We start from the raw sequence: 22,737 nt of genomic DNA, 5'->3' as shown, positions 1-22,737 counted from the left end.
TTCTCAGATTCTGACGCCAGCATCCATCTCTCCCAGCCCTGCCCTTTCCTTTCAGCTGTGAGCGGAATAGGACCTCTGATGGACTATTGCAGATGAGATCTGCTGTCTGTGTTGCCAAGAGTATCTGTCCCTCTGTTGAAGGGAGGTCTGCCTTTCAGATTTGCATAAGATAAAGCACTTCTGGTGACCAGGTGTTCTCCATGCTTCCCTCATCACACCAGATAGAGCCAGCCATTCTGATTCATTGTTGTTTTAATCATTAACTTTAAGAGCTGTTTGATCCCACATGTGAAATGCAGATAATAATACTTCTCTCCTAGTGTGAGTATGAAATAGGACACTATGGTAAAAGTTCTCTGTAGAAATGCTGGCTCCTAGCCGGGCATGGTGGCTCACGCCTGTAATCCCAGCACTTTGGGAGGCCTAGGAGGGTGGATCACAAGGTCAGGAGTTAAAGGCCAGCCTGGCCAATATGATGAAACCGTGTCTCTACTAAAAATACAAAAATTAGCCAGGCATGGTGGCGGGTGCCTGTAGCCCCAGCTACTCAGGAGGCTGAGGCAGAGAATCACTTGAACCCAGGAGGTGGAGGTTGCAGTGAGCTGAGATTGTGCCACTGCACTCCAGCCTGGGCGACAGAGTGAGACTCTGTCTCAAAAAAACAAAACAAAACAAAACAAAAAAACAATGCAGCTTCTGGGGACCTTTCACACAGGGTGAGTGAGGTGAAACGATGTCTGTGACTGCTTCAGGCTTCTTCAAGGCATCTCTGAAGTCCGTGGTGAGGAGGGGTTGTTGAGAGTCAAACTTGTAGCTCTTCCAATTTTCTGTCCTAAGTATTATATGCAAACAAGGTCCTTCTACCCACTGAGTGAAGGGGTTCTGGTGCTGGTTAAAGCTGCTCCAGCGGCCATAAAGAACTGCAATACTACTTGCCTCAAGGCTATCTATCCCCTCCTCTTACCAGCCACATCCCTGCTACAGCCCGGGTGTGTGCAAGGTGGCCAGCCAGGGTGCTTTATTGGTCCTTACTCACTTCTGTGACCACCAGGGTATTCTCACCTCCCTTCCCACACGCCACTGAAAGTCTTTCTGGATCAGAAGGAATTTTTTGGTCTTGTGACTCTTTGAGATTGGGTAAAAGTCATAACCCCTCTCCTCAATGAGCACAACAGTTTGTATACAGTTTCTAGTGGCCCATGGAAGCCCCAGTCCACCCCTAGGTTCAGAACTCCTCGTCTGGACTGAGTCTCACAGCTACTTTGGCAGGATGCAGAATTATCCAGTACATCACTCAGATGGTAATGCCCATGATCAGCTTATGACCATGAAAAAGGGATATTTTCCCACTGAAATATTTTGTTTACATGGCTAGAATTTGCTTGACAACAGAAAAGCAGTTGATAAGACCATTTTCTCTCCAGGCTGGAATGGGTGGGGTTACTCCTGACTCCACCTCTCACCTGGTACAGACCCCACCCTCCGCCCCTGGGTTCCTGCCTTCCTAGGCAGGTGATCCCTTGCAGGCAGATTCATCCATTCAGCCACTTAGCAGCCTTTCTGGGTGGAGATAGGGATGGGTGGAGATAGGGATGGGTGGCTTTAGAAGAATGCACTGTAACTCTGGCAGATTCCTGCCATTAGGGACTTGAGAGAAGGAGATCTAGGCAGAAGGCAGTATCTGGGAGGACACAGAGAGAAAGTCTAGAGAGGGCAGAGGGGTCACAGCATCTGAGGAGCTATACCAGACACGGTTATAGTTCTAGAATTGGTTGGTATCAGACAACCCAGTAATACAGGCCAGGGAAGTATGAAGGAGTTAGCATGTGAGAGGTGGTTCTCTGGGGATGCTAAACACATGTGGAAGATCTGTTCCCAGGGCTGAATTGCAGGGCCAGGGCAGGGGGAGGTGGGGCTGGAGGAGTGAGGATCCTGTAGGGCATCCAATCAGGACTGAGGCTGAAGTCCAGTTCCTGCAACAGCTTGGTCCCAAGGCAATGGGAAAGGAGGGGTACCACCCAGGCCCCATAGGCATGAACCCAGGAGTCCCCTGGGTTAGGATCATGTGAGCAGAGGCTGTGGATACACCTGCTGCCTGTTAAACAACTCCTAACATGACAGAGACTCTGGAGTAGAAAATCCTGAGACATCTGAGCAAGTGTGATTAAAACCATATGTGGTATTTTAATAAGCAGTTTTAGGATTTAATGAGTAACATATATTTTAAGGCTAAAAGCTTTTAGAAGTCTCCTTATTATACCAGCTCCTAAGTATACCAGCTGGGAGCCAGCCAGTGGTCAGTGGCTCATGGCATGGGTGGGTGTCCACTCTCTTCTCGTGGCTACAGGCATGATTCTTGTATCCACTGAATCTTGTATCCAGCGTGTGGGTGGGCGTGTGCCCTGTGAGTACAGTGGGGAAGATGGGGTTTGTTGTCCCTTCCTTCGAAGGGGGAAGGAAGCTCATGTTTGTTGAGTGCCTACTGTGTGTTGGGTGCCAGGCCCTCCGCGTGATATCTCACTTGATACTTACAATAACTTGGTAAGTTTGGGGAGGAAACTAAGCCTCAGAGAAGTTAATTGATTCCCCAAGGTCACCCAGCTAGCTAGTGGTGAGGACCGGAACCCATCCTGGCTCGCTTTCTAGCCTCCTACCTCCAGGGTGTGTTACAGAGCCATTTTGAAGACAAGCAGGTGTCTGTCTCACAGCTCAGTTTTGGAAGATGCCATTTTGCAGAGGTGCTTGTGAGACAGAGAACTGGCGCAGTGGAGATGGGAGAGAGGCAGCTGTTCCTGGCTGGTAAGGCCTCCAGAGGGCCTCGCAGATGCCCCTCTGCCCATTTCTGCAGCACTCTGCATGGGAGAGACCTCTGAAGGGCTTTGTGGTCATTGCCTATTAGTTGCTTACATAGCTCATGCCTACCAAAAGTGGAAGGAAAGGGAAAGTGAAAAGTGTACAGCAAAGAAAACGCAGGAGCTGAGATGGCGTGAAAAGTAAGTGATCGCTCCAGGTGTAATTGCTTGCATAGTAAGTGTAGAAGAAAAGGAATCTTGGGAAGTAGGTGGTGAATCATCTTGGATGGATAAGACTCCAAGGGGTATATGGATGGGCTTCAGTGGATACAAGAATCCCCTGAAGCAGAGGTGTCCAAGAGGGAGAATGGGTTCTTAGTTTCTGGTTGGGCCAGTAAAGCCCCTTCCTCATCCTTTTTTCCACTTATCACTAGAGACAGAAACTAAAAACCATGGCTTCGGCCAGGCGCAGTGGCTCACGCCTGTAATCCCAGCACTTTGGGAGGCCGAGGTGGGCAGATCACGAGGTCAGGAGATTGAAACCATCCTGGCCAACGTGAAACCACGTCTCTACTAAAATACAAAAAAAAAAAAAAAAATTGGTGTGGTGGTGTGTGCCTGTAGTCCTAGCTACTTGGGAGGCTGAGGCAGGAGAATTGCTCGAACCTGGGAGGCAGAGGTTGCAGTGAGCCGAGATCGCGCCACTGCACTCCAGCCTGGCGACAGAGCGAGATTCCGTCTCAAATAAAAAAAAAAAAAAAAAAAAATACCCATGGCTTCAGGCTGCTAAATGCCTAAAACAGAACAAAACGAACAACAACATAATAAGGCGGGTTGGACAAGTTCTAATTGTAAAGCATGGCAAGTATGTGTCTTTTGCTCTAGAAGGAGGGCCCATGACTTTCATAGAATCTCAGAGAAGGCCAAGATCATCGGATAGTGAGTCTGCTATTTGAGAGCTTGGGATTATGTCCTGTATGTGTTTTCTTTCTTTTTCTTTTCTTTCTTTTTGCCTTAATGCTAAAAACAGAAAATTGAGCTTGCATAATATAAGATTTCTGGGGTGACACCAGGAACTAGGTGGTAGTGGTAGAGAGGTGAATGGAGCAGAATTGTGTGTGATAGCGTAAGAAAGCAAAATGGCACAGTGCCTAATTTTGCTTCACATTACTCAGTTATACAATTTTAATAGCTAGTTAGAGAAACAGAAATTGGTAAGGGAAGACAGAAGACCCAGCAGAGAGAAATCTGCTGTGAAGACTGTACTTAGTCTCTTTGTTTGTGTGCTGGGCAGATCAATACTGCTTCCGGATAGAGACCATTTAACGGCCATACTCTTTCATCCCCTTGAGGAATCTGGGGAAACTGTTAGACCAGGATACGTACAGCACACACTCCTAAATGTACCCTCTGTGTTCACCAGGGCAGGCGAACGTCTTGTCCACAGCAATACACAAAGGGGGCCAGAGGGCGCAGGCATTGTTTCCTGCCCTCCTCCTACTGAGTCTTGTTTGCATTCCCTTTTGGAGCAAGAAATCAATCAGATTTGCATATAGGGAAATATGTAGAACTGTCTTTGGCAGCTTCCGTAGCTACTGAGCCTGGCTGGAAGAGGAGCTGACCTCTTGCACAAAGTCCTCTCCTCCTGTCCTCCCTGGTTTCCCAGCTCTCCTCCCTCAGGCCCTCTGGCTCTTTGTGGGAAGGTGTGTGAGCTCCTGGCTTATTTGTTCAGAATCAGGCAGAGATAGGGTGGGTGCTGGGCAAGTCTTGAGAAGCAAGGCTGCAGATCAACTTGCTCCCTTATCTGCCTGGGGCTTCGCAGGCACCTGCCACACTGCTCTCCACGGAGCCGAGTCTGTAGAGGCTGTCCTCACCGTGACGCCACGCTGGTGCTGAGTGGGGCAAGGTCCAGGCTAATCATTGCCTACCTCCCAGGGCACCAGGAAAGATGCAGCTGGTTCCATCAGCCTCATGCCCTAGTTCATTAAAGCTGTCTTTGTTCACCGAGAGCCAGATCACTGGGGTTTAGGGGAAGCAAAAAGCCAGAAAGCATTGATCTTTAGGGGAGAGGGAGTAGGATAAAGGGTCTTAGTAGTTGCCACAAGATGTTTTGAGCTGTTCTGATCACAATGACTGGTGTTCACTCCTGACTGATGTCCCTTTGGGCAGGAACGAGCCAGGCTTTGAAGCCTGGGGTGAGTCACTGTCCTCTAGCCATAGGCAGAGTCACTGTCCATGGGGCCGCTTGACAAAGTCCAAGAGTGCCTCAGTGTAAGGCTTGATGCCCTGATTCTGGGCTGCTTTGGGAAGGGTTTGGGGCTATGGGCAGTATTGTGTTCCAGATGTGCTGAAACAGTGAAAAGCAGGTACCTGGCAGGCATATCTTTCTCCTGCCATCTCCCTCCATGCCCTGTTGGAGAGAGGCCCTACCTCACCGGGAGCCTGATCTTCTAGCGGGGGCCATGGTGCTTTGGGAAAAGGACTCTGCACTCATTCTCTTGGCCCTTCTCAGCCGGGGGGCTGCTGCCAACAGGAAGCATGTGTCTGCTGAATATGGCTGGCAGGCAGCTCCTGTTTCCATGGTTACTAAATAGGGCAGGTTAGTATTAGGGCTGCCCAAGGGAAAACTGGCATTGAGGGCAGTGCTTATGCAGGGGTCTTCCTCCGGCCTGCTTTAACCCTCTTTTTGAATTAGAGGGTGGGCGACATTTGACCTGAGGTAATGGAGGTTTCCTTCAAGGACCCACCTGGCTTCCCAGCCATGGCTTTAATCACAAGTGTTTCCCTCGGTGCAAAGGAGCGAGCCTTCCAGGCGGCCAGAGAAGGGCGATGGAGTTCACCCTGTAGGACCTTTTCCAGAGCTCAGAGCTGCCTGACTGGGTCCCTCCCTTCCTCAGTCCCTGGGAGTTCTTTAGAAATGCCCTCCCTTATCCCGAAAGGGGCATGGTTTAGAAAGCCCTGCATCCAAATTTGATGAGTCCCAAATCCCATGCACCAGATCATCAGAAAGTGGCCCACTGCCCCAGGCCACAGCCCTTTCACGGGGCTGTGTGAGTAACAGGTTTAATTATAAGACATTAAAAAATCTACTTGTGTTTCTATGTGATCAGATACCAGGTTCTGCAGTCTGAGGTTGGCGTCCCTAGCCCTTTGTTCTCTGCTGAGTGGTACACAGGTCTGGTCCTCTATTTCTTTGTAACTAGAATAATCATTGTGGGGAGAATGGGAGGAATTGATCAGTGTAAATAGGCAACGTTTAAAAGCTTAACAAGTCAGTGAAGGGCACTTTGAGAATGCATGCAATTATCATCTTTAGTTACAAAAACAACACTTTATTTTAGTCTCTCTCCTTGACCGTTTCAGGAGAAAATTGATTAAAACCTTTGAGTGCTGCCTCAGAAATTATTTTTGGTGTGAAATAAAAATAAAAGATGCTTAGGAAACGGTTACCTAATAAGATTAGTCATTATTTAATCCCGGTGGAACAAAGTCTTTGGGTACTTTGGAGATATTCTTAGAATAAACAGAGAAATCCTCGGGTAACAAGAGCTGTGATACCACAGTGACCTAAGTGTCTTTGGTTTTGTTTTTACCCTGGCTTGTGGAGCACTTTATTCGTAATTCTATGTGATTTACATGTCTGAGTTATTTGCATATTACTTTCAGGAATGCATTTCATTCACGATTTCTGGGGGAAGGGTGTCTGGGCTTCGGAGTCTCTTGGCTGACTAATCTCACGAATTTCTGTGCAGGATTTCAGGCACTGCCCCCCTCCCTTTTCTCAGGCCTGGGATGGTGCCTGTCTAGCCTCTTGGGGAGGTTTTTAGCTTGAAGGAATTGTTATTTGCTCTCCAAGGAGAATACCAGGTGAAAATGGCCCGTTCTGTGGTGGCTAATGGCCTGATTGATGAGTCATGCTCACAGAATTGCTGGGGCCTGGGCCTGGCTGCTCACACGGACTTACCCTTTGCACCCCATCTAACGGAAATGAGGGCAAGCCAGAAAACGCTTCCTCGCAGGTGCAGTACTGGACCTTGGAGGACAGTGGGGACCCACTGACCAGACAGTCTTCAAGGGCTTTTCCAGCTCAGAAAACCCTTCTGAGTTCTGCCACCTTGGTGCTTCCTTCTAGGTTCTCTGGTGGACTTTCTATGGCCCGGGAGTCCTCAAGACTGTAGACCAGACCTCCAGAGTCAGAGAGGAGAATGAGTGAGGGAGGAAGGCAGAAAGGAAGTCATCGCCCACACCCGCTGTGGCAATAGAGCCTCACTTAGCAGCTCCGTCCCCATGTTGACAGGCCCTTGCCCTTGCCCTTGCGTGGGTGTGAGACTGTGGCTCTCCATACCTGCTCACTGGGCCCAGAACAATTTCCTATTTTTGTGGGCAGACTTGACCTAGTCCAAAGGCCAAGGTCTCCTGGGGATTTGACGCTAATCCCGTTGGATATTTCTCATACCTCCCTCATGCCTCATCTGGTATTGTTCCTTTCTGGACTGAATAGATCTTGTTTCTTCCTCATTACAAGTTTCTGCCTGTGTTACAAGTTTTAGAAAGCTTCAGGACACATTCCATATTTGAGGCCGAAGCCACAAAAAGTTAATATTTGGAGCAGTAGGATAGGAGAGGAAGAGCTACAGGCAGAAACCTGGATTTGATTAAAAAAAAAAAAAAAAAAGACTCGTTGAGCATCTGCTATAACTGGAATGAAAGGAAAAGCAATTAGTTTTCCCTAAAGGTGTTATGTGGCTCTTGGTAGCGGTAGAGGACTCAGATCGCAGGGAATCCAGGAGGGCCTTGCTTGGCTGCGTTGGATGCGAGGTTTGTGTGCAGGATCTAGGTTACGCAAAGTGGGTAATCAGAGTGGCGGTGAGTAATTAAAGTGAAGGATTTAAAGGAGGGTGTAGGACAAACAGTTGAGTCAGAAGTGGGTACACAGTCCCCATCCTCCCAACAGGTTGCACAGCCAGGTGGGAGGGCATAGGGCGCTCAGGGTGTTTGCTGACAGACTTGCTAATTAAACACCAAAAGGCAATATTGCTTTGCCAGTAGTGATGGCTGTGCCAATGTTATCAGCTGCAAACTGGCTGCCAGGAGCATCTTAATTAAAAATAAACAGCTCTGGAGGTGGGCTTGGGAGAGTGAGGACAGGGATCCTGCCTGGGTTACTTAGTACATCTGGGATTGCTCCTAGGGAAAGTCACTTTTAGGCCACCTCCTTTCCTCAAAGGAGCCTCTGTTCATAACAAGGTGGTGTGAAGGTACAACTTACCCTGCTTCCTTAACCCTCTGGGTGCTGGAGTGACAAGCAAACAGAACCACTAGGAGCAAGTTGCATGGTATAGTTCAGCCCCAGAAGGAAATGCTGGGTCAGGGGAGAGGAGCTGCTAATGATTTCTGCCTGGTCTCTAAATTGAGGGGACAGCTAAAGCCCAAGGCCTCTTCTAAGAGGGGCTAGAATTTCATCAGAAAGCAAGTCTGGTCACATGAGAATTTCTGGCACTGTGTGCATGGCAGGCTGGACACCAGCCTGCGAGAATTGAGCGAGTGGATCGTATTGGCTTCAGCAGAGGGGAAAAGTCCCAGACTAGCCTGGGAGAAGGAGCCGACTCACTCCCCCGGCTGCCGACTTCCCTGACTTCTGGGCAGAAGCAGCACAGCTGCTATGGTGGGCTAGGGCTTTAATGTCCGAAGCCCCCTTTCTTTTAACCCTAAAGAAAGTGTGTGGTCCCCGGGACTGAAGACCGAAAGATGCCTAAGGAATGCAATGCTTTCCACACCCTCTCAGCAGCTCTGTGCTGCTTCTATCACCGCAAGTCTTTCATTGGAGTCAAGGTAGGTTTGGTTTGGAAATAAAGTACATCTATCAGTTTTTTGGGGGACCCTGAAAGCATTAGTTTCCTAAAGGGCAATAGATAAAAGTTTGCAGCTTGCCGATTGTAAAAACAGAGGTGCTTGCTTTGACTGATGGGTCTTCAAGAGCCCCTAGTGGTGTACCTCCCCTGGAAGCAGAGCCGAGTGGCACAGAACGGGGCTCCTTGTCTCTTTTGGGCTGAAGCTGTTTTTCAGGACACTTTCAGTTCTCTGTAGGCTGAAATTTTATACTAAAGTAGCTCAGTAAGACAGAGCTATTTTTCTTCTTTCTCTCTTTGTCTCTCTTCCTTCATTTCTAACGAACACAAGGTGGCTGAGCCCTTTTCTCTGTTTATCCTGCTGGTCCATTACGTATCAATAATGTACATAATGTACAGAAGCCACACAATATTTCCTTTCAAATTGCAGCCAGGTTTCAAAACATCTCAGGGTTCAGAACTGTTGTTGTCTTTACTGCTCACATTTTAACATTTGTTATAAGACACCGGTGCCAAGAGCTTTGTATAATATGTCAATACACTATTTTGATGAAAATATTCAGAGAACCTCCTTTGGCTAATTCAAGATGAGGCCTGTGTTCTATTTGCCTGCCTGTGACGCACTAGAAATTAAGATTAATATAGGCTTTTGTGGATCTCGGGGTTTGTCTGCCTTGGAAAAAACCTGTCGGCCCCAGCCTGACTGCGGACCTCGTTTATTCCTGGGAAATTGGACTCTGAAAGCTCTCAAGGAATCCTTCCCACCCTGAAGCAGAGCTCCCTCTCCTGTGGGACTGGCTCATTGATTACCTCTGAAAAGGCTGCAGCAGGGTTATGATGTTCTGCTTCTTTCTTCTCAATACGCTTTTAAAGAAATCAGGAAAACTACCTGCTGGTGGGAGAAAACCTTTCTGTTTAAAAATATACAGAGTGGGAAAAGGGTGAGCTTCCACTGATCTTGCTCCCTGGTAGGAGTGTTCATTTTTGTCCCTTTGTCAAGAAATTTGACAGAGGATGAGTAATTAATCATTGGTTAGAAGCATTCCCTTCCTGACTTGAGCCCCTTTCTGTCCTGGAGCCCAGTGAAGTGATGCGAGGTCCATGTGGTTTCTGGCCTAAATATGGATCGTTCAAGTGTGGGGCAGATGAAGTCATGCCATTAACAGTATTTTAAAGCTTCCAAGATAGACTGGGAGGTCCCAAAGGGTATGGTGCACTTCGGGGATTGGCCGTGGGTTTCACTCTAATAGAAGTCCTTCCACAAGCCAACTTCTGCTAATTCAGTAAAGCGCAACTCAGCATTGGGTATATGAGGGAGTCAGCCTATAAATATCTGAGTCTGAGGGATGAGTTTCTGTTTGGGTACCTGTTTGTCTGCAGTTACGGCCCCAAGGCTACATAATATATACAAAAGGCCACTTAATACATGGGGTAGTCGGGTCCAGCTGTCCTTCAGCTTGTCCACTCTCTATCTCTCCACCGTGGCCACCCTCGGTGGTTGACTATTGGTAGAAACACCCTTCTTTCCACCTGGACTTCCTACTGTATTCCCAGTTTGTTGAAGTCTTCATAGCACAGAGAGAAGGCCTGAGCTGCTCACTCACTGGAAACTGTAGCCCTCGGTCCCAACTTAGGGTTCACCAACTCCATCCTCAAGATGAGTCTCCCTGTTTTGTTTTGTTTAGCTAGTTACTTGGGAAAGAAATCTGCTTGTACCTAATCCCCCATCCTGCCAGTGGTGCCCCAGTTGATAATGCTGAGTCGCTTTATTGACTCCCACTTTAATTAGGGGTTCCAGATCTTGCTGCTCATAATTAGTTTCCGTTGCAATTAGAGTTTCAAATTAAATTGGGATTGATTGCCTGATAGCAAAGAGGAAATAAAGCTCCAATTCTTGACCATGTATACTGCTTCTCTTGGCATGAATTTCTCATACCAAAAATAACACTGCGGTAGCCATGGTAACTTTCCATTTGGTCTAATCCATATCATCTCTGGAGAAAGTACGATGGTATTAATAGTGTTTGCTGTATGGGAAGAAAACTAAAAATACAGAGGCTCCCTCCTTACATAGGAGAATGATTATACAGGTGTTTTCAGAGAGTAAGATCTTATTTGCAGAGGTCTTACAGAATTTAGGATGTATTTAGAGGCCTCATATGGACTTGTGTATAAAGACCTTGGAAAGGAATTAAATGGGAGGCCAAAAATGGAGAGAAGGATCAGGGGTGTGCTGGCCCTCATAGAGTTGGGGCCAAATACAAGATGTTCCAGCCATGTTGAGAGTCATGACTTTAATATCGCGAAGGGGTTCACAGTAGACAGCCATTACATAAGAGACTACTGGATCTTTTTTCTGGGGGAAAAAAGATGAAAGTCTGTTTTGTTTAAGCCCAATGGAAAGAAGATTGCAATGGAGATATTCCAGATCATAACATTAACAGACATATTCAAGTTCTAAAGTCCATGGGTGTTGAATGTAGCCCCTTCCATGCATAAGCCCTCTGTTAGGTGGGGAGGGATTTGTGGGAGGTGTGGGGCAATAAATGAGAATCGAGGCATGGTTCCTGCCTTCAAAGACTTACCACAAGAATATTATTACGTCATAATATCACTTCATTACATTTGCAAAAGACTTTCAAATATATGAGTTCTTTCACATCTTGTCTCATTGGAGTCTCAAAACAAGCTCTATATGCTATGAAGACCTCAATAACTTTGTCTCACTGGAGTCTGAAAATAAGCTGTGTGAGGTGAGCAGGGCAATAATTTACCCTTTCCGCAGAGGAGACACCGAGGCTCAGAGAAACAGCCTGCCTAGAATCATTTCGTGGGGAATCAGGAATAGAAATCAGATTTTCTGGGCTGAAGCCTAGTGCTCTTTCTTTCTTTTTTTTTTTTTTTTGAGATGGAGTTGCCCAGGCTGGAGTGCAATGGCATGATCTCAGCTCACTGCAACCTCCGCCTTCTCCTGTCTCAGCCTCCCAAGTAGCTGGGATTACAAGCACCCACCACCATGCCTGGCTAATTTTTGGTATTTTTAGTAGAGACAGGATTTCACCATGTTGGCCATGCTGGTCTTGAACTCCTGACCTTAGGTGATCTGCCCGCCTCGGCCTCCCAAAGTGCTGGGATTACAGGTGTGAGCCACCACGCCTGGCCGCTAGCGTTCTTTCTACTGTACTATATTAAGACAATTGACACCTAAAACAAGATGATATTGTGTATGTTAATATTTATTTTGCAGTACAGTTGGGAGAGAACAGTGTGAGCCTCAGTTTTTAGGAAAGCTTCAGGGAGGCTGTGGGACTGTTTTTGTTTTTGTTGTTGTTGTTTGTTTTTAAGAACAGGTAACCCCTTTTAAATTTTTCTCCTTTTTTTTAATAACTGGGGATTTGGATGGACAAAGAAAAGAATGGCATAGGGAAGGCATTTCAGCCTGGGGGAGCAGCAGACCCAGTAGCTCAGAGATAAAAAAGCCACTGGCATTTGCAGGAGTGCAGAAGGCCAGACTCGCTCAGAGCAGAAGGTTCACTGGGCAGGTTAGTGTGTGACATGGTCAGAGAAGTCACAGAGGATCTAGGAATAATCCCAGCAGCCAGGCCTCCCGTGCCAGGGGTTAATAAGTACTTGAGGCACATTTCCCCATTGGCTTTCATCCCATTGCATCCTTAGTTCAGCTCAGCAGTCACCGGTTGTGGTACCTTGGATATGTCGGTGCTGGGGACCCAGTGGGAGTTGCTGGTCCAGTGGGGATCTCTGCTGTAATACCATGCCTGGTGGGCATTCTGCAGACATTTAACTCTGGTTGAAGGAAACGATCGGTTATCACTGATTTGGTGTTGCTCTCTTTAGAGGGTGCTGTGGCTCCCTGGAGGCACATGCCTGGCATAGATGGGGCTGGAGTGGGGAGGATCAGGGATGGCCTCCTTCAGGGAGGCAGAGCCTCTGCTGAGTCTGGTGAATTAGTCGAAGTTATCCAGAGAAGGAGGAGAATTGGCCTTCTTCATAGAGAGAGGAGCACGCACAAAGTGTAGAGACGTGGAGTACCCCGGTGTGGGCAGGCAGGGAGGCATCAGCCTGGAAGGGGAGCGCAGGGAGTGGCCGCTGGCAGGCCCGCCCCCAGGTCCCTGGTGAGCTAGAGGAGGAACTTGGTACAATGGATCACGTTTCTGGGGCTAGCACTGGAAACAAACCCCTACCTCTTCTGGCCCCTTGTGTCTCTGACTGTTAGTAACTTATTTATTTAGATATTTTTGTGGGCAGGGGACAAAGGAGCTGAAACTTTTCACTTTATCAGTGTTTGCGCTTGAGGAAGGGCGGGGGTGCCTGTGTCAGAGGAACCTAAGAGACGGGAATTACCTTGAAAGGGCAGAAAAGCCACCTTTCTGAAAGAGCGCAGATAGAGAGGTCGGGGTGTGGTGCCTGTGGATAGATGGAATCAGTAAGTCTCAGCTAAGCAGGCCTTAAGTCCAGTGGCCATGGTCTTGTCAATGAGCAGCCACAGAAGGCAGGGATGTTAGGCATGTGCTTTCCTAGACTTCTATCCGACTGTCTTTGCAGCCAGGAAGTGCTATGTAGTATTGTTTCTTTTTTGTTTTCCTTTAAAGTCACTTCCCCTGCCCTGAATAAAATATTTGGAGCCTCTTGGAATCCGTGGTACAGCCTGAGGAGTCACATCTGCCCATCCTAGAGCGCTGGGCCCCTGGAACTTGGTTTCACGTGAAACTGTCTTTCTGTGGCGGTGCATATGTGTGGTGGAGCAGAGGCCCTGCTCATCTTCCCTGTGGCTGGTCATTTGGTCTGTCTGCTACGGTGACAGCTTGGGGACTGGTGACACATCCCAGTGTTGACAATGGCCTGAGTTGCCTTTGTCAGTGGGGCAGATGCAGCATCAGCATGAGCTGCGCAAGGTGGAAGGAGCCTCGCAGGAAATGTCTTTCCAAGTAACTCAGCCCCTCCTCGTGGTGGCTGCTAGTTGCTCACTTATCTCTCCAGCTCTCCAAAAAGAAAGGACAGTGTAGCTTTTTGAAAGAGGCTTAAATGCATTCCATTGGCATCTGGTTGGGTGGGATCTGGTTTCAATATCAGGAGAAAGACATGCTTGACAGAGGCTGTGTCCCAGGACCCGGTTCCCTAGCAGACCCTGGAGCTGGGATCCTGGCCAAGAACTTGTTTTTGTTGGAGAGACCTAAGTGGGAAGCAGAGACGGGATTGGGATCTTGGGAAAATTCTGTTAGTGGATTCAGCACCTCCAGGACTGCAGAGGGATGGGCCATGCTAAACACTGCGGAGGACGCTGGAGGCTTGGTGTGCTCCGACCACAAAGGTCTCTCCGCACAGCCTGCGCGAGAGGTCAGCAGTGCACAGGGGACCCAGGCCTGTTGCCGGGTTTAAAGATGTTGTCAATGATAGCTTGGGGGTCTTTTAGCTCATGAGTATCTTGGGTATCCCCAGGAACAGCAGAGACTCAGCCTGTCCTGGTTGGGAAGGAAAGGAGAGCCTCAGGAGGTTGGACACCATCTCTGGCCTCAGCTGTATTTCCAGTGTGTGTCCATAGTGCCAGGAGCTACTGTTGGAATCTGGCTCTGGCCATGAGAATGTTATGGCCTGTTTTTCTTTCTAGCTCATGGAAGTGTTATGTTTCATGTCTTTTAGGTCCTGTGGAGAAGAACTCTCCCCAGTGTCTACTCTAGATATGTGTGTGCTTTTACAAAAATAGTTATGTACAAAGGACTGATTAGTAAAATCTGGATTCTCAGTAAGATGGGATTTGAGGAACTATCCATCCAGCCTCTGACTCAGAAGCCATTGATTCATCGCCCTTCCCCAGCCTACCCCTAGCATGTGCACTGAGGGCCTACTAGGAGGGGGAAGACAGAGGTGAACATTCCGCCCGAAGGAGCTCTGCTGTGTCTGGTGGGCGGATGGAGATACAAGCAGCTTACACTGTGCTTTGTGGTGGGTGCAAAGGCAGGAAGGATGCACAGCCTATTGTGAGATCCAGGAAGAGGTCTTTAACCCAGCCCTGGATCGGGGGACTTCCTGAAGGAGAAGTCATAGGGACAAAAGGCACAGGAGAGGAAAAGAGCTTCCTATACGGGAGCTTCAGGCTGAAGCTGAGGAGTGGAAGGAGATGAGCCCATAGAGGTGGTTGGGGAACAGAGCATGCTGGGCCTGTTTTTTTTTTTTTTTTTTTTTTTTTTAAGGGCAGTGGGGACCCAGCAAGTGGCTTGGATGCGGAGTGAGTGAGAGCTTGGGGGTTGGACTCTATGTGTGGGATGAGTTTGAGGAGCAGCAGCAGCATCCCCCTAACTCATGCCTGTGTCCTCCCTGGGCCCCTGAAGCCTCCCATCTGTCCTGCTTGTCCTAGCTCAGCTCACCCTAATTTTCCTCCCTCCACCTTCTCCTCAGGCCTTGTCCTTCTAACACTCACAACGAGATCGTGTTTCCTCTTAGCTTAGAAACATGCTGTGGTCTTTCCCATGTTAAAAACCCTCCTCATTTCCATGCTGTCATTCCTGGTCCCCATCTTCCCCTACCCCGAAGCTGGTTAACACAGTATTTTTAAAATTATTGATCCGGGGCTGCATGCACAGGTTTGTACATGGATATATTGCGTAGTGGTGGGATTTGAGCTTCCAATGTACTCACTACCCAAATAATGAACGTTGTACCAATGGGTAATTTGTCAGCTCCTCACTCCCTATCCCTCCTCCCCTCTTTTGGAGTCCCCGGTGTCTATTATGTCCCTCTGTATATCATACATGCATAAACTCTCACTTATAAGTTAACACAGTCTTTACTCCCTCGCTTTCCATCGGCCACTCAGCCCCCTTTATGCCACCAGTGACCTGCACATTGCCAAGTACAGCGGATGCTGTCCAATTCTGATATGATTGGAACTCTCTGCAGCACTTGACAATGTTGACCATTTCTTCCTGAAATCTGCTCTCTCAACCTCCAGGACACTGCATTCTGTTTGTTCTCCTGCATCCTTCCTGTCCAGTCCTACTGTCTTCCTGGGTTTCTCTTTCTAGTCTGCCTCTGAAAAGCCTCCCCCAGCCCTCTTCTCATGCTGTATCCCATCTCTTTGGTGAAAGCTGGGATAGAATACCCCTCTATACTGAGGACTCCCAAGCCGTAGTTCTCCAGATAGGCTCTCCAGTCAACCTATGTCCATAGCACCTGGACCCCATGGCCCGGTAAGTGACTCCATCCAGACGGCCCAGCAGACCTTAGTTCTACATCTTCTTCCACAAACCCACTATGCCCTCGTGCGTTTTTATTGGATGTTGGTGGCTCAGTCATCTTTCTGGAATGCCCATGCCCCTTCCTCCTATTCATTTTCCACATGTAATTAATGAGTAAGTCTTCATGATATTACCTTCTAAACACCACTCTCACTTGTCTCTTCCTTTCTGTCCCTACCACCACCCTGTCTTCTTGTGAGGTGTAAACATTCTTGCTCACTGTTTAGCCCACAGGAATGCTGTATGAACTCATGAGATCTGAGTTGTATTGGGTTGAGTATCTTGTGTCTTTAAGTCCAGTTTCTGGTTCTCTGTTTCTTTGCATGACATGTAGGATGTTTGTTGTTTGCATTTTTTAAAATGCTTGTTAAATGAGATATGTGGGTATCTAGTGCTTTGAGCTCCTCTAGAAGGAATATACCTTTAAAGTGACCTGTGAGTTGTATATTAAAAGTGGTGCAGTTGATGTCTGGCCAAAACCCATCTTGTGATGAATCATTTTGTTTTACTGCAAGCCTGCTGCGTACTCAGCACTGACATATGATGCACTTCATCCCAGAGCAGAGTTCTAAGAGGGTTGTTAGTCATGGTACTATTTTGGAGAGAGAGAATTTGAAAGTCATTTGTTCTACACCCCACGCTGGAAGGCTGTCTGAATCTTTGGCTTTTCCTCCGTGTGTTTGGCATATCTTGTTTTTCCTTCCAATTACATCTTTGGGTGTCTTTCAACTACAGTGCATTTTGTTGATTCAGTACTCTCCTTTTCCTAATTCATCTCATTCATTCAAGGTGAATTAAGAAATGAGAGTGTTTGAATTAAGTTGATTTTGATTTGCTGACATTCTTATTGAAGAGCAAATAGGACATCTGATTTGATTAATAGCTGTGTTCCAGTTCATTCATAATTTGCATTAAGATGTTGAATTAACAAGATTGAATTACCAGTGGTGAGGATTTCTGGCTTGGATCTTCTAGCATTTTGAACTCTGATCAGCCGGTTTTCAAACTCTTTTATCAGGGTCTGCCTTAGCCAGGGCAGTCTCTGTTCTTTTCATTCTTTGAAGATGTTAACAAAGCACTACTATTACTGACTGTAATCTTGCTGCAGAACTCAGCGATTAATATTTCACTTGCATTGTTTCATTTAAGCCAAGTGCCAGCCCTGTGAAAGCGAGAGAAGTATTATTCAAAGTTGCTCGAGGACATGGTTAAAGGGAGCAAAGTGGTTTAGATGGGGTTTTCATAGGTTGGACTGGTGTTTAGCTTTTATCAAAGCCCTTCATTTCTCTGGTGCAATAATGATTAAGTGCACCCAGTGACCTTCGGCCTTCCTCTTAAGTGTGGCACATTCAACTTCTCACTAGGAGGAATGAGAATGCAGGCCTGCGTCGTGGGGTGATTTGGATGTCTGGTCCTCTGTGGGCTGCTCCAGGAAGTCATCATCTAAATTTGATCTAGACGGAAGGTACCCACCAGGGCTTTCAGCAGGGCAAGATGTTAACAAATGGCCTATTGGAAATCTCATCGTGTTTCGGTTTATCTATTAACGAAAAGGTGAGACCCCCTTGGAGCTGAGCTTTGAGTGAGGCTATAGGTAAATGATGCTTATCAAGGGGTAAGAAACATGATGGGCAAACTCACTGGGGTCAAGAAGGGGTGGAGGGAAACATTACACTGCAGTCAGTACATTGAGCAGTTTCACCAGTGTGTGGGTGATCTTAGTGAAGAAAAGAAGCCACATTTGTTGGCATTGTACGTGCTATATTCTGTCAAGCTTAGAATTCTACCCGAAGTTTTCAGACCAAAATCAGTGAGAAATAATTTTCAGTTCCTTGGTGTTCTATCAAAATAAGACTGAGCTTCAAAAGCAACAGCTTCATGATCTGGCAGGATGGGAATGTGTGCAAGAGACCTTGCCCAGAGAATGACTGTGGATCAAAGGTAACAGGGGTTCAACATCAAAGGAGGCACGGGCACATATCACAATGATTCTAATATAATTAGTTTGGCATGTAGGATTAAGTTACTGATGCCTGCTTACAGAGTGCTCTGCTCTAAGACTTCAGTCTGCACAAATTAAAATTAAATTAGTCTTCTTAGTTTGCACAAATGGATAACAGAAATTTAATGGGAATTTCTCAGAACTTTGATAAACAAGGGGTTCTACAGATATCCTCTTCATATTTACTATTCATGATTTCTGAACCTCTTTTGATAAGAGATTGATTAGGTTTGATAATGAATAAAAGGAAATCTCTTAGATTTGGGGTCTCTGGGGGTTTTGATGGTATTTTCTTGTCTGCGCTAGGGTCTGATTGCCCTTGTATCCTCACTCATCTGTGAAAAGGAAAATCATATACAGTAGGAAAATGAAGCATCTTAATTTAACAGCAAATTGCAAATCAGTTTTTAATGGCACTAAAGCGAGCATTTGGTCTACAGTGTGATAAATGATAGAGATCTAACTATAAAATGGAAAAATGGCATCAAAACCCATCTGCAGAATCTTTGCTGAAAGGGAGATTCTTTCTAGGATTTGGAAGAGATAAATTTGTTTCATCAAGGTGCTTAAACGTTAACATCAAACTAATTGAAGTGTTTCAGAATGCTAAAACTTATTGAAATTTTTATGGAATCTCTGCTGCCAATTTGTCAGAAGGGGCCAGAAACCCTTACTGACCCCAGATAAGATAGATGTTTATTGCTGTGCATTCTCTTCAAATGCTTTGTCTCCTCAAAAAGGCTGTGACTGCTGCAGGGCGTGGAGTCCTCCTTCCATCACAGCTTCGGCTGCCTCAGATCTAGCCAGGGAGGCAGAGTAGCACGGCGGGCACGCAGTAAGTCCTTGGGTTTCATTTAAGGCACAGTGTTCCAGTGACTGTCAAACTCTTGATTGAAAATGGAGCCCCTGACTGTTTCTGCAGAACTTTAGCCAACAGGGTGAAGTATGCATGGATTAGGAAGCTGTCTGCAAAGGTTGCTTCACTGAGCTTTAATGAGAGAATTTGAAGGAGCTGGCTCATAGCAAGGGGCCCAGTGAGGCCAGAGGTCCTCATTTGCCAAGAGCCCAACACCTAAAAGGCAGAGAAGTCTCAGTGACACACTCAGGGACCCTCCCTGCTGGCCCATCGAGTGCCTTTGCATGAATTAGAGTAAGACACCCTTTCCTCAGGATACTTTATTGCCATCTGTCAGGCAGCTGTTGTAATCAATATACAGATCCACGACAGCTGTATACAAGTGGCACCTCCTTAGCTATGGTTCTGGCCACGTCCTGGACCACTGGCCAGGCCACCATGTGCCCACTGGGCTGGGTCAGGCAAAGATGCCCAATTGCCCATGTTCACATTTGGTTTTGTTTACCCAATAGGAATATAAAATATGAATTTTTTTTCTCTTTGAACTTTTTTATTTGTAAAGTTAATTATTTAAGTAAATGCTTTGGCTTTAATCACAGTTATTAGCATAAGAAACTATTTTTCTAGCCTAGTATCCCAGTGGGAAAAGTAGGATTGGCGAATTCAAACCTTTCTTCATTTATCTTTGGATTATAATAAAATAAAGTATTTTTAGGTAAACCACAAAACCAGCAAGTGTCAGTAAAAGGTGAAACAGAACCAATCTACTAATTATTTCATTACAAGGCTTTAGGATTGCCACAAGTGCCATTCCTGTTCTTTCTGTTCTACTTTAGATGAAAACACCCAAGGGCTTGTACTAGAAGTAACTGGTCTTCAAACTTGTAGAGAACTGGATTTTTATTTTTCAGCTTCGGGCAGGGTTTAGAGTGGTGAAAGTAATTGGGGTTTATTCATTCTTTGGGTTCATGATCAATTTATGCAGGTTTTCAATTGTAAAAATACCAATTGGGTCTTTAAAAGTCCTTTATATACTTCAGAATTTGGTTGTAAACTTGGCTTGAAATTCAACACAAGGCAGGGATTCAAAAGGGCTGAGTTTCTGAATTCTCTGAAGAACTTCATTTTGGGGTGGATTTACTTGTAAGACGATGCCAGATGTAGCAGCCTTCTTCAGAGGAAGGGTTCAGACTGCTTTGTGTAGTGGTTTTTGAAAGTGTGCTTTTTGGGGATTCAGTTTCTTTACATGTTTACAACATTATTGGGGGCAGTGATGATGCAGGCCGCAAGTCATCACAGGGATTCCGAGTTCAGTGGATTTGAGATGTGGGTCTGTCTGTCTTTTTGGACCCCCAGCTTGGGCCACCTGGTACAGTTCACAGCCCATCCCCCGTGGGGTTTCCCACCCTAAGCTCATTGGAAGACACCAGCCTTGCTTAGAAATTAGACCAATGGCCAGGTGTGGTGGTGCAGGCCTGTAGTCCTGGCTACCTGGGAGGCTGAGGCAGGAGGATCACTTGAGCTATGAATGTGCCACTGCACTCCAGCCTGGGAGACAGAGCAAGATCCTGTCTCAAAAAAAATGAAAAAGAAATTAGACCAATGTTAACATGGAAGATGCAGAACTCCAGTCAGACTTATAATTTTGTTTGTAATCAAAATTTCTGGATAGGATTTCTAGAAAATCCCAACCTGTGGAGTTGTTTCATACAATTTGATAAGAGGCCTGGACTGTTGTGGACTTCTGCCTCGAGCTAATAAACTGTTCCAAAGCTGAAGAAAGGAGGCTTTTGTTTGAGAACGCTGATAGCATTCCGGGTGTTGGAGCCTGACACTCCCAACTAGGATAGAATAGCCCAGCAGCTTGCTAGCTTGCTCCTTCTCCAGCCTCCTCTCCCTTCTCCTCCCCACCTCCTCTTTTTATGCACACATTCCCTTCCTCTTATTTTTCTTTATTCAACCAAGTTAATTGCCAGGCTTGATCATGGAATAAATGAATGACTAGAAAATCATCTCAGTTTCTAAAATTCAACAAAGAATTTCTCAACAACTAAGTGTCCAAGAAGACAGAATCTACATACAAGGACCTCTTAGCCTTGTGCAAACACAAAACTGTCTTGCACTCGCATGCTGGGCTGTGTCACCTGTGTACTTGTGGATATGTGAGCCACCTGGCGCTAATACATATACTTGTTAATAGTGAGATATAGGCATACAAAGTGCTTGCCACCAAGTGACAGTATGCCTGCTTACTCACCCTGCATCTATAGAACCATTGAGTCCTACTCAAAACCCCAGGAACTGTTGACTTTGAACTGAAATAAACGAATAAACAAACCTGTGCCTAAGTAGAGATCAGTTTTCCAACTTATAGCTTTTTTATTCCATTAGAACTAAATTATCAAGGGCCAGATATCTCTAAAACTTCTGATGGATTTTGTAATTTTTTTCTTTACTTGTTTAGTGAAGTAGTTCCATTTTGTTGCTAAAAGCCATCTTTGAAAGAGGGTTCAAATTCCGCATTGTGTCAAGCGAGCATCCATGTGCCAGGTATAGTGCGAGATGCTTTACATGCATCAGGTCCTATAGTCCTGTGAGGTGGGAATTATTATCCCCACTCCCTATGCATACAGAAACAAGCTCAGAAGTATAGAGATGTGCCCAAGGTCACTTGTTCTTGACCAGCCTCCAAGCTCTCTCCTCTCCTCCACACCCAGTGTGACAAGGAACCTGCTAGACAGAGGGCAAGCAAGTGAGCATGGTTCCAGCCAGTCACTGTCTGCTGGGCACTCGCTGTGTGCCAGGCACTGGGCCAGGCTCTGGGAGCCAAAGGCAAATAAGGCATGGTCTCTGCTTGGCCTTCAAGGTCCCCGCCTGCCTTGTCTGACTTTTCCCTGGCTGCTCCCCAGTTCCCATCCTGGACTCCTGCCAGGCTGTGCACCTCTACAGATGTGTCACTGTCTGCTGGACCCCAAGACAAAGGCATGGAGGCAGGACGTGAGGGATGTTATGTTCAGGGAGCCGTGGAAGGTCCCTGCAATTGGGCCCTGCATCAGAACATGTTGGCAAGTTAGCTTGTGGCCAGGTGGAAAAGGTCATTACCTGCCTTATGAAGGAGGCTTTGGGCTTTATCTGGAGGTCACTGTGAGCCCTTGGGAGCATAAGCAATATTTCCTCAGGCCTTGGCAGCCAACAGCCCCAAATAATGTCCTGAAAACTTTAATGCCTCAACTCTGCTGACTCCTGGAACCCACTTCATAATGGCAGGACCCTTGCCCATCTCCCCTGCCAGTCATGCTTCTGACAATTATTTCTGGGGGCCCACAGGGATGCTTCCCGTTTGCATCCACAGCTCTCTCATGATCTGGGCCTCCTAGCAAATTCAGAGCAGAATCCCAGTGTGTCTGCAAGTTCAGTATATGTCAGGGGCCATGGGTCAGCTCCTTGGGGCAACAGGGAATGGTGCTTAAAGCTCAGGATTCTGGAGGAACAGGGCAGGACTGGGATCTCTGCCCCCAGGGACCAGGCCCGAACCCTGGCATGAATGAAAACTAAATAGTAGAAGCTCATTGATTCTGTGTATATGTGTGTGTGGTGGGAGGGGAGTTGAAAGAGACTGTGGCTGTCACGTCAGCCTTAGCTGGAGCACCCTTGGACTAAAATCTCTGAACTTAGGGGCAATATGACGAGGTTAGTGGTATTGTAGGTGGCAGGTTGTAGCACTAGAGATGGGAGGTAGGGAAACTGTCAGGAGGCTATTGCAGAAGTTCTAGGAGAAAAGAACAGTAATCTAAACAGTGGGGGTTCGAATGGGGATAGGTAAAAGAATCAGGAATTTCTTAACCAATGGAAGCTGATTCTGAGGGTTTTAGTTCGGGTAATGAGGACAGAAGAGATGCCAGTGGCTGGGGAAAAGGGCGAAGATCCGGCTTTGCAGAGGGGATGAGTTCATTTTATCCATATTGACATCTGAGCTCTAATGCGG

At 46.8% G+C, this 22,737-nt stretch overlaps 1 protein-coding gene across 8 annotated transcripts in view; it reads left to right on the top strand.

Annotated features, from left to right (window-relative positions):
* The window catches only part of BCAR3 (BCAR3 adaptor protein, NSP family member), a 279,135-nt gene that overhangs the window by 218,583 nt on the left and 37,815 nt on the right, over positions 1-22,737 (top strand). The window contains exon 1 of one of the 8 annotated variants that reach the window (XM_063625554.1): positions 8,128-8,624. The exons of 6 other annotated variants lie outside the window; for them this stretch is intronic. In XM_063625554.1, the coding sequence (XP_063481624.1) occupies positions 8,541-8,624 (84 nt within the window). In that variant the 5' untranslated portion in view covers positions 8,128-8,540. Of the gene's footprint in view, positions 1-8,127; positions 8,625-22,737 lie in introns of those variants that run through there. One more of the 8 variants, XM_063625553.1, reaches the window with a different exon arrangement.

The sequence above is a fragment of the Symphalangus syndactylus genome, chromosome 12 (assembly GCF_028878055.3).
Source record: "Symphalangus syndactylus isolate Jambi chromosome 12, NHGRI_mSymSyn1-v2.1_pri, whole genome shotgun sequence".
Taxonomy (NCBI): Eukaryota; Metazoa; Chordata; class Mammalia; order Primates; family Hylobatidae; genus Symphalangus; species Symphalangus syndactylus.
This window is presented reverse-complemented; position numbering and strand designations above follow the sequence as displayed.